This window comes from Narcine bancroftii, chromosome 1, assembly GCF_036971445.1.
Source record: "Narcine bancroftii isolate sNarBan1 chromosome 1, sNarBan1.hap1, whole genome shotgun sequence".
In the NCBI taxonomy this organism is placed as follows: Eukaryota; Metazoa; Chordata; class Chondrichthyes; order Torpediniformes; family Narcinidae; genus Narcine; species Narcine bancroftii.
Window position 1 is genome coordinate 222,302,670 of NC_091469.1, and position 17,682 is coordinate 222,320,351.

General features: G+C 36.7%; 1 protein-coding gene across 11 annotated transcripts in view; it reads right to left on the reverse strand.

The window, feature by feature from the left end:
* Positions 1-17,682, reverse strand: part of kiaa0825 (KIAA0825 ortholog) — a 313,741-nt gene that overhangs the window by 169,942 nt on the left and 126,117 nt on the right. For all 11 annotated transcript variants that reach the window (XM_069891196.1, XM_069891206.1, XM_069891301.1 and 8 more), the window contains exons 17-18: positions 4,648-4,804; positions 3,137-3,292 (exon numbers count right to left, since the gene is read on the reverse strand). In XM_069891196.1, the coding sequence (XP_069747297.1) occupies positions 3,137-3,292; positions 4,648-4,804 (313 nt within the window). The remainder of the gene's footprint in view (positions 1-3,136; positions 3,293-4,647; positions 4,805-17,682) is intronic.

The window sequence follows — 17,682 nt, forward strand, 5'->3', positions numbered from 1 at the left end:
GCCTTCCTGGTGCCATCGTCAATGATGTCTCGGAGTGGGTACAGGTCATTCTGCCACAATTCATGGTTCATTTTAGTAATGACAACATAGGTGGAGAGACAGATGAGGTCTTGCAAAGAAAATTTGGGGATTTAGATAGAAAATTAAAATACAGGGCATCTAGGATTGTAGACAGCAATTGTAAGATTGTTCCATGTGCTGGTGAGTCTATCAATAGGAAGCTACTGTAGTTGAATGCACGACAAAAAAGCCACTGTTGAAGGGATATATACCTGGATATCAGGGTATCTTCCTGGTTAGGTGGCACCATACACCAAGGACCAACTACACCTGAACTGGAGGGACATCAACATCCTTCCAGGGAGGTTTGGTGGTGTTACTTGGGTTTAAACTAGTGTGGCAGGGGATGGGAACCAGAGCGGTAGATCAGAAGGTGGAGTGATTGATAAGGTAGGGTTAAGTCAAGGAAACCTTCTTGGATGAATAGGCAGGACTAGGAAAAAGAACACAGTAGACATGGCGTGTATCATTTTAATGTTACAAGTATAATAAGTAAAGCAGATACTTGGAATTGTGATATTGTAGTTATTTGAATAACTTGGTATGGAGAAGGGCAAGTAAACAAATCGGCAGACATGGAAAAACTGGAACAATCAACAAAAGTACTGGAGGAACTCAGCAAGCCATGCAGCATCCATGGAAAGCAATACACAGTTGTTGTTTTCAGGTCTGAGCACTTCATCTGAACTCTTCATCAGGAATTCCTGGGGGTTGCACAGAGAACATTCTGACCTTTTTAGCAAGTGCCAGAAATCTTTAAGAGCAGACAATGTTGTACTTTTGTTTTCTGATGGGCAACGTGGACAATCCAGCTAAGGATAAACCAGTGAACATAACAGTGCTAACAGGGAAATTATTGGATAAGATTCTTAGGGACAAGATTAATTTGCATTTTCAAAAGGACGGACATTAAGGATAGTCAGTTTGGCTTTGTATGGGGGAGGTCCAGTCTCATAAATTTGATCATTTTTTAAGAAAGTGATATTATGTCTGATGACAGGAGGCCTGTGGATGTTGTCTACATAGTCTTTAGTAAAGTATTTGACAAGATCTCCCATGATAGACTGGTCCAGAAAGCTAAAATACATAGGATCTATGGTAAATTTCTAAACTGGATCCAGAATTGGCTTGATCATGGAAAACAGAGGTAGAGGTTTCTGAATGGACCAGTGGTATCTCTCCCAGTACAGATATGTAATAGACATTAATGATGTGAAAGAAAATGTTGGTCATCTGATGGGTCAGTGTTCAGACGACATGAAAACTGATGAATTTGTGGATAATGATGAAGGTTGTCAAAGGATACAGCAGGATACAAATCATTTGAAAATTTACCCTGAGAAATGGTAGATGAAACTTAAATTGGAAAAGTATAAAGCATTACATCTTAGGATGTCAAATGTAAAAGGAAATCATAAAGATCAAAACCCTGAGGAGAAGAAATGATCAGAAGTATCGAGATGTGCATGTCCATTGCTCCTTGAAAGCAGCATCACGTGGATAAAGTGGTAAAGCAGGTGTATGGAATGCTCTCATTCATCGGTCAGGCCATTAAGTATAAAGGCCGGGAAGTCATCTTGCAGCTGCAATAATACTTTGGTTAGGATCACATTTGGAGTATCCTGAGCAGTTCAGGTCATCCTACCATATGGGTGTTAAACAAGAAAATCTGTACATGCTGGAGTCAAGTGATGTGGAGGCTTTAAACAGGGTACAAAGGAGGTTCACCAGGATGTTGATAGATTGGAGTGTAGCGGAGGTTGGACAAACTTGGATCATTAGATGATAGAAATTTCTAATATTATGAGAAACATGATCAGAGTCTTTATTTTTTTTCCCCAGAGTAGTAAGATGAAATATTAGTGGGCATAGGTTTAAGATTTTTGAGGCAAAGTTTAAAGGAGATGTGCAAGGTAAGGTCTTGTAAAACAGAAAGAAGTAGGTCCTTAGAATACACTACCAGGGAAAATGGCAGAAGCAGGTTTGATAACAACATTTAAGACACATGATTAGGCAGGGAATAGTGGGAAATGGATAGTATGCAGGCAGGTGTGATTTGTTTAGAGTGGCATCATGGACACCATAGACATGGTGAGCAGAATGGTTCTATGTTCTCAGCCTCTCCTGGGACTCAGGGTATCCTGGTTCTAATTAAATTTTGTTTAATTATGTCAGGTTTCATCATCCCATGGTTTGCGAAGGATATGATGCTAATATTTTTTCAATATTACTAAGGGCAGCATAGTTTGTGAAGTGGTTAACACAATGCCTTTATAGCACTAGCAATCGCAACTGATATTCAAATCCCGCACTGCCTGTAAGGAGTTTTTAACATTCTCTCCGTGTCTGGATGGGTTTTCCCCGGATGAGGCTCTGGTTTCCTACCACCATTAAAAATATACCAGGGTGTAGGTTAATTGGATGTAAATTGGGTAGCACGGACTCCTGGGCCATAATGGCCTGTAACCATTCTGTATTTCTTTTTAGCTGATGCTAGAGAAGCTGTTGTGGATGTGAAAATCATGAGTTCAAATTAACCAGCTTTCTGGTGAAGGACAAGCAATTAACGGAAATGACAAACTTATCTGTAAATAAAGATAACATACATGTTAACTTTAAAATTGATTTGGGAGAAACTAAAAAAAAATGAATTATAAAGAAAAGTCAGTAACAAAAGCAGATAAACTATTACATGTAAGAAAATGATGTATGATTTCATACTAATTTACAAAGTCTTTAGTTCAATGTCAAATAATAGGCAATTGAATATGAATATTGCTATCAGATATTGACCACTGCTATGTATTGTATAACCATGAAACAAGAGGAACAGAGATTAACTGCATTAAAAGGCATCATGAAAGGGATAGGCATAATCTCTTTTGAGAACGGAGAGAAATCATGTGCAGCATCCTATCTTGTAGCACCTTGCATCTGAAGACATTGAAAGGCTGTCATATGACAAAAAGATCTCTATCTTTTGTTAAACAAAGACAAACATTGATAAATATTTAATGACAGATCAATAATCCTTGTGTGGATCTCCTTCCAATAGTTGCTTTTACTGTTCATTTACCTTGTTAAAGTTAGTAGAACCAATATGGTTGAAAACATGCAAAGGGTTAAACATCAAAGATTGCTGAAACCCATGCAAAGCAAGTGTCCGAGGCTTCTGTGGTGCCCCATTTCCATCTGAAGAATCGCGAGAATAAATCTGTCGCTTCAACCAATCCTGGAGGAAAAATAAAATACAGCAATCATTTTGAATCTCACAAATCATGGAATGAACTTGCTTCTTTGAATTTGTAGACTATTTTTAAACCGATCTTCTAAAAGATTTTAAATTTAAAATTTAGGCATACAGCACAGAAACAGGCCATTTCGGCCTATGGGTCCATGCAGCTCAGTTTACACCCAATTAACCTACACCCCCACCCCCCCCCCCCAATATGTTTTGAATGGTGGGAGGAAGCCAGAGTCGCTGGGGAAAACCCACATAGACATGAGGAGAAAGTACAATCTCCTTACAGACAGCACAGGATTCAAACTCCAGTCCTGATCCCTGGCACTGCAAAGGTGTTGCACTAACCGCTACATTAACTGTGCCACCCTTACACCAACCATGCCACCCTTGGGATTATGGATTATTATGCCATTCAGAACAAGTTTACCACCATCGATGTCCAGAAAATGACAATATTTCATTGCATTAAGACAAATAAAAATTAACTGATGCATTATTTATACTTTTACAGAATGTTTTAATATATTCATTTCCAACTATTGTCCTCCACTTTGATCATTCTTGCAATTAGCCTGAAATGGCAGCCCACTATTGCCCCACATCCATACTAATCTGAGCCAGATGTAAACAGCCTGTCCTGCTCGCTATCAGTATTTGAAGTCCAGTGGTGTGGTTCCAATGACGCAGCAAAGAAGTTGCACCTCCAAAAACTTGTGATCATCTTTGAAGCCAGCAGAATGTGCCGCTACACTCATCCAGGTACATGAGGCATCATACTCTTCACTCCTCCAATACTTGTGGAGCGGCAATGTCAAGTCAAGTGACAGAGTCGCTCACCACAGGACACTAAGCTCAGGCATAATCCTACAGAACTTATTTAGCTGGGGTAAATATTAACTTCAAGATATTGATGATGACTGATCAATATAAGTTAGATGGTTAAAGCATAATCAATAGTTTTTGAAATGCAAAAAATTAGATACTGCTGAAGATTACTCTCTGAAATGGCAGATAACTACTTCACACAATGCGCAGAGAAGCTTAAGCTATTTTCTCCAGAAAACTATCTTTGTGATATTTAATTGCAGCATACCTTTAGTTTATCACATATTAGCCATCATAAAATAATTCAATACTCACAGGCAAGGTAAATCTCTACAGCACATGCAATTATATGAAATATATTTTGAACAGCATTGTTATATAAAGCTTTCCCCTCACGTTTAATGAGGATTTGCAACTGATTATATTTAGGTATGTCACCTGATTAAACTTTAGCTGGTGGCTGATACTGTCTCAGGCCAATAAATATCTAATTGCTTGTTAAAAGACCATTTCCCTACCTCATTGAGTTGGATGATGTGAAAAATTTGCCTCAGGTACTCATAACCATCTGGCTGATAGCAGATATCCAAGAGCATCATACTTAATTTTTGCTTAGTCAATTCAGCCAAGCTGTCTTTCTCCTGTGCAGTGGAGTCATTGTCTGTGAGAAATATACTGTTAGAACAAGGAAAAAAATTACTTATTATTTAACATGAATTTAATGTAAATAAGAAAAATTACAATTACATTTTCCCCCCAAAGATAACTTAAATGTACAATCTGCGAGTTAATAAGACTACTAAAAGTCCCTGTCTATTCAAATGAGCACAGAAGAGCAACCAACAGCAAATATGCTTGCACTATTTAACTCCCTGTTAATGTAATATATTTAAAAAATCATGTTTTTAATAAGTGAAATTGCATAGAAATCATACTGCAGGGTCAAATTCTTTTTGTGCATTATACACAACAATTTTATTGAAAAATTAAATGCTGAATACAACCCAAATGTTAGTTCTGGATCCTCCATACTCAAATTTCTTTTAATATCAGCAATACAAAATAGTTCTGTTTGCACAGAGGAAGCTTGGTAAAAGACAATACAAATGACCTTTCACACTAAAGTACCAAAAGTTTACTGCCCTGTTTCCATTCAAAGGATGGGAATTTCCAATTTGTTTTATAACTGTCCTGTTGTCAAATTTAAGTTAATTGCCAAAAACATCACCATCTCTCCTGTCCAATTACCTCCATCACATCACTTGTTATCAGATCCACTTTTCCAAATATTTCTTTATATACTGTATCAATGCATCCATCATCAGCACTGAGTGTACAAATGTCTTAAGGCAATACATTTTGGTGTTACATTCAGAAGTTTCATTGTTTCAAAACCATCCGTCCTTTAGTTTGGATTTCTCATTTTTTCTACAGTTATTACTGCCCAGTTTGGTGTTGGTAAACAAAAAAATCTACAAATAAATGCTGGGGCCTAATGAGGTACACAAAAGTGCTAAAGAAACTGGCCTGCTGAGTTTCTTTTTTTTTAAACTTTATTTAAAATTTTATGACATGAATAAAAAAAATTACATTTAAAGAAATAATAAAAAATAAGATAATAAAAATTAGAATACTACATCATTAAACTACACAAATTAACCCCCCCCCAATAATTATAACACAACATTAATCATCTAATTTAAAATTAGTCCAACCCTCCCCCCACCAAAATAAAGAGTGAAGAATTAATTAACAATGTTGTAAATAAAATAGAAAAAACCCCACTTACAAAAAGGATAAAACTTAACAAAAAATATTACTAACAAAAAAAATATCAATACTAAAATAATACCCTTAAACATATATTTAAATCAAACATAATACATGTATTTAACAAATGAAATCCACTTTAAAACTAAGTTCAAATATTAAAATCATATATCAATCACATATCTGTTATACAAAAAATCATAATTAATAATACATAAATACAGAATTTCCATTAATACCAAGTTTCCTTTATAATTCATCGAGAGAACAAAAACATCCCTTAGAAAAACAATCAGATAAACTTTTTATTCCCTTCCCCTCCCCTTATATAAAAAAAGAAAAAAAAAGAAGTTCAAATTCTTATAAAATTCTCCATATTCTTCATTTATAACATCTTCAAAATTCTCTATCGAAATTAACTTAATTTTATTAAACTCTTCTCCCTCAATGCATTTGTACTTGGTTTTCTTCTTTTTCTTCTTATCACCTTTCCCCTCATCTTCCTCTTCATCTAATTCAACATCCTCAATTTTTGACTTATTATCTTCTGTGACATCATCCTCTTAAAAAAGAGAGAAAAAAGAGAACCCCCCCAAAAAAAAGAGAGAAAAAAAGGAGAGAAAAAAACCACCTAATTCCCTCTCAATTACAATCAGAAAACAAAAAGAGTTAAAAAAAAATATTTATTTTTTAAAAAATTTAAAAAAACCTTCACTTCTTAACCCAAAAATTAAAAAGAAAAAAAAACAGGTCGGAGGTCACGACTACCTCCTCCTGTTTAAACCGCCCAAAGCAGTAACTCCCCCAAAATATTGGGTGTGAGATAACTCACAGGTAGCTGATGACTTCTGGAAACTAGTGCCCACCCAGTTCCCTCTCCCAACTCCCATTTCATTAAACTATCATCATTATTTAAACTTTCTCCAAAAAAAGATAAAAGATTTGTTTTTTTAAATCAACGTTACCACTTCGGTCACCATTGCTTCCATTTCTTTTAAAAATCTGGATCCCACCTTATATCTCTACTCTCTTTGGAGACCTTGAAGGACTACATCGTTCCTGAAACTGCATGATTGGTAGAGACTGAGCAAAGTCCATAACCTCTTTAGAATTGTCAAAGAACTTTGGCTGATTTCCATCCTGAAAAATCTTCAGTACCGCAGGATACCTGAATGTTGTCTTATGTCTTTTTTTCCACAACCGTTCTTTCACAGAATTAAATTCGCGTCGTTGAAACATAATTTCTTGACTCAAATCTTGATAGAAGAAAACAGGATTATTCTGAACCATCAAAGGAGATCTATTTTGCTGGGCATTTCTAATAGCCGTACGTAAAATTGTCTCTCTGTCACAATAGTTTAAACAACGGAACAGAACAGGTCTTGGATTCTGTCCTGAAAAAGATTTTCTTCTTAAAACTCTATGAGCATGTTCCAGTATTAAACCTTCAGGGAATTTATCCTGTCCTAACACTCGTGGAATCCATTCAGTAAAAAATTTTCTTGGATCTGGTCCTTCTATGCCTTCTGGCAAACCAACAATTTTCACGTTGTTCTGTCTAGATTGTTTCTCCAAATCATCAACCTTTTTTGCTAAATTTTTATTTTGGATCTGCAATGTTTCAATTATTCTATTTTCATCTTGCAGTTGATCCTGTACATCGACTAAACCTTGATCATACATTTCAAATCTTTCAATGGTTTCAAGCTTAAAAGCTCCATTAATGGCTTCCGCCATCGCATTAATCTTGGAAATAAACGGGTTCACAAAATTAGCTAAGTGACTCAATACAGAATATATCTTATCTTCAAGATCCTTAACAAACATTTCAACAGAAGTAGATTCAGGCATAATGGGGTCTTGCTGTTCCTTAGAGACCACGGGATCTTCTGTCCCTTCCCTTAATTTAGTATCTTTTCTAGCAGTTTGACTTCGTATAAAAATCCCTCTCAAAGTCCCCCCAGCAATGCCAGGAGACTGAAGATCAGGGTTATCTTTAAGCCAAATCTCTTTAATCATCTTCACTGAATCGATGTCTGGAAAAACCGTTGTAATTGAAGATGCATTTTGCAGCGCCACCACTGTAGCAATCGAATGACAGCTCTTTAACTCTCCAGCTGGTGGCGCCCCAGCTGATTCAACTGTCAAAGTCTCAGTAACAGCACTCACAGTGGCCGTTGTGTGAAATACTGGCACCCGACCAGCTCTTTGTTCTGAAAGCTGCTGAATGCGACCTTCAGAGAGCCTTACCGGTTTAAAACGGAGTTTCAATGCCGAATTCTGTACGTCTTCTTCTGGATCCATTCTACGTTGAGTCCTGGCTTCTTGTAAACAAGTAGGCTCAGACAATTTCGGAAAATGTAGCTTTTTAACAGTCTATTGATGTTTTCTTTTACCTTTTTTTTGCATATAAACCATTAGGCACTAATCCAGCACCTCTTATTATTTATAAACTTTTAAAAGAACTTTAACGGGCATTTAAAGACAAAACAATAAATCAGAGTCAGGAGAGGTCTGGAAGGCACGTCTGTTCCCTACGCCATCTTGCCATGCCCCCCGCCTGCTGAGTTTCTCTAGCATTTTTGTATAAGGCAATTTGGTACTTCTTTGCTGAAGGCCTTGAATTGCATCATCTGCTATAAATTTCAACAAATATCTCCATGGATTCAAGGGCTGTAGTTAAACCGTCAGCATTTAATTATATAGACCCTTCTCAAAAAAATGTACAATTAAGGTTCCTGCTTTCTTTTCTCTTTCTCGATTAATGTGTTTAGAAGGTGCTTTAAGAAACAAATTCCCAAATACAAAATTAAGTGTAAAAATATTGATGGTTCAATGTATTTACCAACATTGGGTGCTTTGGAAAATTAAATAACATCTTTTATTACCAATAACCTAATGAACTCAAAAGTTAACTACAATGTTTTCAGTTTGATGAAAACACATTCGCAGAAAACAAAGCCAACAAATAGTTCAAAGGCGCTTATGGTGTGGCAAAATAAGTATTATTAATGTTGAACTTTGAGAGGAACTCCACTGAGAGTCATAGAGTTCCATAACACCCTCTGCCCAACTTGTTCGTGCCATCCAGGCCAGTCCCATTTACCTATATTCTACCTATATCCATCTAAACCTTTCATACCCATGTTCCTATCTAAATATCTTTTGAATGTTCTAACTGTCCCCATCTCTCTCTCCCACTTCCTCTGAAATCTCATTCCATATACCCACCACCTTCTGTGTGAAGAAGGTATCCCTCAAGTCTCTTTGAAATCTTTCCCTCTCACATGAAATTTATGCCTTCGAGTTTTAGAATCCCTTACCTGGGGGAAAAAAAAGCCTACAACTATTTACCTTATCTATGCCCCTCATGTTTTTATAAACCTCCATAAGGTCCCCTATTACCAAAGAAAAGCGCACCTTTGGAAAAAAGAGGATATTAACAGATTATATGAATCTGCTTCCTGCAAGGATACATCATTATTTCTCCAATTCAAGATTCCTTTATTTTTTATGCAATAGTACAGAACATGTAATATTGCACAAAATTGCCTTCTGCAATTCTTGTTGTCCAGTGTCATCACAAAGCCAATGTAAAAGCAAAATTCCACATGCAGCCTAGTAGATATTTAAAATGTCAGGTTTCTTGGTAATTAATGGCATGCTTGGAAATGTTTTCAGACAGGTCTGTTTCAGGCCAGCTACAAGTGAATTGAATGGTAATCAGGGACTCTCTTCCCAGTTGTTTAGTATGGATTTAACACTCAAACATAATTCTAATGTTCAGTACCAGTAATGAGATATAAAAGTACTTCAGGGAGAGCACTTCATATCAAGAGTACTACAGGAACTTTATTCAAGGCATATTTGATGTCTATTCAACATTTTATGGGGAAACGAGTTGCAGCTGAACTTGCGGGGAACTAATATCACGGCAGGGAGGTTTTATAATGCTGTTGGGGGGAGGGGATTTGAAACTGGATTCACAGGGGTGTGGGAAACAAAGTGAAGAGGTGGTTGGTGCACAAGCAGGGACAGAAGCTAGGGAGTTTGTGTGCAAAGACAAGTAGAAAGATCAAAATTACAGCCAGTTTGATGAGTTGCAATGCAACAGGGACACAAGAGACAAAAGTAATAAACAAAGGGCAAAAGGTTTTCTACTTAAATGCACGCAGCGTAAGAAATAAAGTGGATGACAGTAGAGTACAGCAACAGATTGCAGGTATGATGTTCTGGCTATCACAAAATCATGGCTAAAGGATGGATGTCAATGGGAGCTTAATTTCAAGGATACACAGTGAATCGAAAGGAGAGGCAGGTAAGCAGAGGGGGTGGGGTGGCTTTTTTGATAAGGAACCACACTAGAAAGCAGTGACAGAGGATCAGAAGATATAGAATCATTGTGGGTTAGATAAGAAATGGCAAAGGTAAAAAGACACTGTTAGCAATTATATACAGAACTCCAAACAGTAGCTAGGATAAATGAAAAGAGGCACATCAGAAGGGCAATGTTATGGTAGTAATGTGGGATATTAACATGCAAGTAGATTGGGAAAACCAAGATGGGACTGGATATTCAGAGAGTGAATTTGTAGAAAGCCTACGTAATGCATCCAAGGTGTTTCAAGAACTCAAAGTAAAGGAACCATTAGGGGGCAGTTATCACAATATGATTGATATCAATTTGAGATTTAACAAGGAGAAACTAAAGTCAGATGTGTAGGATTTCAGTGTAGTAAAGGGAATTACAGTGGAATGAAAGAGGACATTAGTAGGGAAGACACAGAGCAGCAATGGATGGAGTTTCTGCAAGAAATGGGGAAGGTGCAGGATGAATACATACAAAAAAAAGGAAATATTCAAATGGAAAAATGTCATAACTGTGGCTGACAAGGGAAGTCAAAGCCAACATCAAAGCAAAAGAGAGGTATACAAGGAAACAAAAAATAGTGGAGAGATAGAGGAGTGTTAAGTATGAAAGTAAGCCAACAAAAAATATCAAATAGGATACAAAAAGTTTATTCAAGTATATAAAAGATAAAAGAGAGGTGACAGCATATATTGGATGATTAGAAAATGATGCTGGAAATGGCAAAGGATCAAAATGAGTATTTTGCATCAGTCTTCTCTATGAAGACATTAGCAGTGTGCCAGATGTTAAAGGACATCATTGAAGTGAGTGTAGTTTCTATTTCAAGAGAGAAGGTGCTCAGAAAGCTGAATAGTCTCAGGGTGAATAAGTCTCACAAACCAGATCGATTGCACCTTTGGTTCTGAAAGAAATAACAATAGAGGTTGTGGAAGCATTGGTAATGATCTTTGAGGAATCAATAAATGCTGATATGGTCCCGGAAGGCTGTAAAATCACAAATGTCTCCCCATGATCCAAGAAGAGATGGAGATAGCAGAAATGAAATTATAGCCTGAATTTCAGTGTTTGGGAAGATGTTGGAGTTAATGGTCATGGATGAGGTTACAGAGCATTTGGAGGCACATAACAAGATAGGTCAAATCCAGTATGGTTTCCTTAAGGGAAAATATTGCTTAACAAACATATTTGAATTATTTGAAGATGTGATAGCAGGCTAGATAAAATAAATGCAATGGATGTTGTGTTTTTGGATTTTCAGAAGGCCTTTGACAAGGTGCCACACAGGAACAAGATAAGAACCCATGGTATTACAGGAAATGTACTAGCATTGGCTGATTGGCAGGAAGCAGAGAGCCAGAATCAGAATTTATTTTCATGAACATGTCAAGAAATTTGTTTTATGGCAGCATTACAGTACAAATGTTGCTATAAATTACATTTCAAAATAAATAAATATAGGCAAAAGTGAGGTAGCGTCTCTGGTTTATTGATCATTCAGGAGAAGAATCTGCTTCTATGCCATTGGTTACTCGTCATCAGGCTCCTGTACCTCCTTTCTGTGGTTGGAGGGTGAAGTGGGCATGATCAGGGAGGTGGGGGTCCTTGAGGATAGAGGCTGCTTTCTTAAGAAACCGTCTTTTGCAGATGTCCTTAATAAAGACTGGTGCCCATGATGTTGCTGGCTGAGTTAATAAGTTTTAAGTTAAAATTATTTTTTTTTAATTTTAAATTTTAAATTAATTTTTTTTTAAATTAAATTTAGACACACAGCTCAATTACACCCAATTGACCTACACCCCCCAGTACATTTTTGAATGGTGGGAGGAACTGAAGCACCCGGGGAAAATTCACGCAGACACAGGGAGAATGTACAAACTCTTTCAGACATTGTGGGATATGAACCCTGTTCTCGATTGCTGGCACAGTGTTGTGCTAACTGCTATGCTCACCATGCTGCCTCTGGATTTTGGTTCTTGTCTTGTGCATTGGCACCTCCAAACCAGACAGCGGTGCATTTTTGAGTCTCTGGTGACATACAGAGTCTCAAATTCCTCAAAAAGTACAGCTACTGGTTAGCCTTCTTCATGATTTCATCGACATGGAGGCCTCAAGACAGTTCCTCAGAGATGTTGGCACCCAAGAATTTGAGTTTTTTGATCCTCTCCACTGCTGACCTGTTGATGAAGATTGGTTCTTGTTTTCATCGTGAAGTCTACAATCAGCTCCTGGGTTTTGCTAACGTTGAGTGCAAGGTTGTTGTGGTGATACCACAGTCTAAAAGCAGGGACAATATTCTGGTTGGAAAGCAGTTGCTAGTGATGTTTCACAGGGGCCAGTGTTGGGGCTACTTCTTTTTATGTTGTACATTAATCATTTGGATTATGGAATCAATGACTTTATGGCTACATTTGCACATGATACAAAAGTAGGTGGAAAAGCAGGTTACTTTGAGGAAAGAGGGAGGCTGGAAAAGGTCTTAGGCAGGTTAGAAGATGGGCAGAGAAGTGGCAAATGAAATACAATATCCAAAAGTGTAAGGTTATGCACTTTGGTAGAAAAAAAATAAACAGACTATTTTTTTTTAATTGGGAGAAAACTGAAAATTCCTAGATATAAAGGGGCTTGGAAGTCTTCATGCAGGATAGCCTCAAGGCAAACTTTCATGTGAAGAAGGCAAATGCAAACCTGGAATTCATGTCAAGAACAGGGCCGTAATTTTTGAGGTTTTATAAGGCACTGGTGAGACTTCACTTGGAGTATCGTGATTAGTTTTGGGCTTTTCATTTAAAAAAAAAGGATATGCTGACATTGGAGAAGATTCAGAGGAGATTCACAAGAATGATTCTGAGAATAAAAGTGTTAACATATGAGAGTGTTTGACAGCTCTTGGCTGTACTCGTTGGAATTTAGGAGAATGAAGGGAAATTTCATTGAAGCGTTTATAATGTTGAAAGGTGTAGTCAGAGTCGATGTAGAAAGGTTATTTTGCAAAGTGGGAAAGTTTAAAACAAGAGGGCGTAACTTCGGGACTAAAGAGCATCCACTGTGAACAGAGATGCTGAGGCATTTCTTCAGTGAGAGGGTGGTAAATCTGGGGAATTTTTGACACATGCATTTGTGGATGCCAGGTCATTCGGAGTATTTAATGTAGAGATTGATAGGGCATCAATGGTTATGGGGAGAAGGCCGAGCAGTGGGTTTGTGGGGAAATAAGATTGTGATTAAATGGCGGGGCAGACTCGATAGCTTGAATTATCTCTTTCTGCTCCTATGTCTTATGGTCTAACTAAGTATTTGAAAAGCATGTGCTTTCAACACATCAGGTAAGAAAAATGTGCTTTCAACACATCAGGTAAGAAAAATGAACTTTCTGCTAATTTTCAGATTCTTTATCCTCTGGGCAAGGCAGAATTACACTTATTGGGAGAGCAAAAAAAACCATACACAGGTAAACAAATAAAGAAATGAAAACAAACTGACTGTGTAATACAGAGAGGAAATTCCTGAATAAAAATAGTTTGGAATTTAATGCAGACAAATGTGGGGTAATATATTTCAGCATGTAAAACACGAACAGTAACTGGCAGGGACCTCAGAAGTTTGATGTACAAAGGATCACTGGGGCATTCATTCATAGCTCCCTGAAAGTGGCAACATAAGTAGATAGGGTGATAAAGAAGGCATTCAGCATGCTTGCCTTAATTTGCCAAGGTACCAAGTATAAGAGTTGGGAAATAAAGTTTAAGCTGTATCAAACTTGACGATGCTATCCTTGGGGTATTGTACAGTTTGGGTCACCACATTGCACATATTCCAGGTAGCATTGGAAAGACTGCAGACAAAATTCACCAGAATTGCTTGGATTGGAGGGCTTTACTTAAAAGGAGAGATTAGATAGACAGGGTTCATTCTCATTGGATTACAGGAGATGATCATACAGAGGTTTATAAAATTAAGAGGGATGTAGATAGGATAGATAATCAGAGTATTTTCTTCTAGGTGGAAGAGTTTAAAATTGTAGGTATAGGTTTAATGCGAGGGGGAGAAATTTAAAGGGGAAAGTTTTTTCACACAGAGGTTAGTGCTTATATGGAATGGTTTGCAAGAGGAAGTGGCCATGGTAGATATTAGTATAATCTTTTAAAAGCATTTGAAAAGTTCCTTAGTTGTGAGATGTGTAGAAGAGCATGATCAGAATGCGGACAAATATAATTATCCTAAAAATAAGCATCAAAGTCGCCAAGGACAAGTTCCTGGGCTGAAAAGATCATAACTCTGTCAAGGGATGGGCAAAGATACTGATTTAATTTTGATTTTGCAAGAGTTGTCATCTTTTCCAGATGAAGTTATGTGAAATTTCAATATTAGACAAGTCACGCCCATTTGTCTGATAATTTCCCTTACAAAATAGTTATATCATTTGTGCATTCCTAATTTCTACCTGCACCATTAAATGGAACTCAAAGCTGCACAGTCGAGGCCATAGGTTTATGGTAAGGGTTAAGAGGTTTAAAGGTGATCTGAAGAAGAATTCTTTCACCAGAATCTGGAACTGCACTGATCAAGGAAGTGTCACTTGCAGCATTTAACAAATAATTAGAATTTCAATGCCTTTTTCAATAAATCTTAGAGCTCATTTCTGAAATATGTGGCTCATATTACCTTGCCAAATTACGATACCAGGACTGTGCTACTGAATCCCTAAAGTTTTTTTTTGCATGATTAAATTGTCTTTATATGTAATCATTTTGCCCTTTGGAGGGAAATTAACCCCCCCCCCCCATCATTATTTAATCCATTCTAGCAGTTTTGTATCACACATTATTGCCAAAATTGGGCGGCACAGTTGGCATAGCAGTTAACTCAATGCCTTTAGACCGCCAGTGATCAAGACTTGTGTTCGAATCCCGCGCTGTCTCTAAGGAGTTTGTACTTTCTCCCCCTGTCTATATGGGTTTTTTTCCTGGGGGCTCCAGTTTCTTCCCACTCTTCGAAATACATCATGGTTATAACTTAATTGAGTGTATATTGGGCAGCATGGATTCGTGTGGTGAAATGGCCTGTTACCATGCTGTATGTCTAAATTTAAAAATAAAATTTAAAAAAACTCAATTAACTAGCATTAGAAGGAACTAAGTAAGATACCATGTAAGATTTGCAAAACTCAAGAGTTTGGATATTTGACATTGCATTATCGTAGACAAGGAACTGTAATATCCATGTAGAAACAGAGATCTTCAGCAAAGGTTCAATACTAACATTCAAAAATAATGAAAATTATCCAATTAATACTCAACTTGCATTACAATATGGAAATTCACCACAACTCCTAATTAAAAATGTGTCGAAGCTTAAGCTAGCCCAGTGAATATCAAGTGTACTCCAGCTTGATAGTTTAGTCATTTTTTGCAGAATCACTACAAATTAATAGAAGAAAATGCTGATAAGCTCTCACTCCTTATATTTAGATATAGAATTTATTCATATCTTAATTTCTACAATTATGCAGTATGCATAATATTTCTATTAAGTGGACAAAAAGTTAAGAGGAGTAGAGGTGTAATATTAATGAAACTTAACATACCTTTACTTAATCAGGAACTTGTTACGTTTGAAGAGCACAAAATAAATTATTTCATGGTTGCAAATTAGATTTATTTCTGGAGATGGGGGTTACATCCATTAAAATAGATGGAATGGCTTCCCTAATTAAATATAAGTTAAAATAACTTCTAACATCCATCACAGCCTCAGAAAGTCCCTGGGCACTGCACACCCAATGAGGCTCTGAAGCAGAGTTAAGCAACCAAGTCTCAACATTTGCAAAAGGGAACATATTTCCACAAACTACAAGCATGATTTCCCCAGCTCCACTAAAATTATTTATCTTGAGTGACATTAAGGGAATAAATTATCATATTGTATGTTTCCACTCTCAGATAAAAATGCTCTCACAAAGCAATGTAAATATCAGTGATTCTTTTATTGAACTTGAGAAATACAACTAAAATTTGAAATAAAATGTGACTATGAGAATAGTGTGACATGATATTTAGAAATACTCCCCTTTCCAAAAGCTGTGAATGCTATATTCCAGGATGGAGTAATGAGCTAAAAATTTGCTTTGTTTTAATCAAGATTTGGAATCATCCATAGAATTAATATAAATTGTCCCAGATAAGTTCACAATGTGGATCAAAATAGAGCGGAGCCATTAAATTTAGTGTTAATTAGTTTTCAGTATGGTTCTATTGGACTGGGTGCAGGCCCATGGGACTTGGCAGAAAAATGGTTCAGCACAGGAGGACCGAAGGGACCTATTTCTGTGCTGTAATGTTCTATGGAAGTTAAAGTTCACTAAAATGAACATACCCTTCTGAGATTATCATTGAAGCATGGAACATTAAATTTTCTACATCAGGTTTTATGAATGAACTGACAACAATCTGCTCTACCTCACAACTCTTTCACTTGCCCTTGATTTGTCAGCTGCTTGCCCGGCAGACAGTACAAAATGGGCAGAAATGTTTTCCAACCAAACCTTGGGAAAACTGATTTGATTTCAATTCACATAACTACGGCAGCATAATTTTCAAGGAAATTACTCCAAGTCTCTCTCTAGGTCTTGTATTAAACTGAAATATTTCAATCCTACTTGATTTGTAATTTCGTCAAAAGTTATAGCCCATGTTTTCATGCATATAGTTCATTATAGCTACATAGAAATTAATGTAATTGCAATGCATACTTAATCTGCATTAAATGAACAATCTTAAAATGAGTACATGCCCCAACAATGGCTTTTCAAATGATTTTGTGACACTCATTTTTAGATATTGGTACAGCATGAGTTTTAAAATTCACTACTAGAGTAGTGTGGTGCAAAGGGATTTCATTAGACTAATGGATTAGAAAGACGCATTCACTTATTCATGGGAATAGATGGCAGATCCTGTGATGTGTTCACATCCTTCTCCCCAGCTTGAAGCGTCAAGCTTTAGTCTTCAAGTTGAAAGACTAAAAATAAACCATTAACTGCACAGAATCAAAAAAGAGTAATAAAGAAGCAATGTAAATGTATTTTAGTACTTCATAATGATATGCTTGTAAGATCAATGGCAAATATAAAATGGTTACTTGTAGATTTCATATTTATATCTATAACTCTCTTTATTTGTTAAATACTAGCTCAATGATTCTCAAAGGACTATGCTTTCCAAACAGAAGGGTGGCAAAAACTATGTCATTTATCATGGACCTTTCAGGTTGACATTGAAAAAGTTAAGGCCTCTGACCAATCAGAGAATCACGTTAGTACCTAAATAGTATCCATTTCTGTCCATCACTTTGCAGGTGAAGCAGATGATTGTATTCAGTCATAGCAATGATTAATGTGTTCCTCTGTAGATTT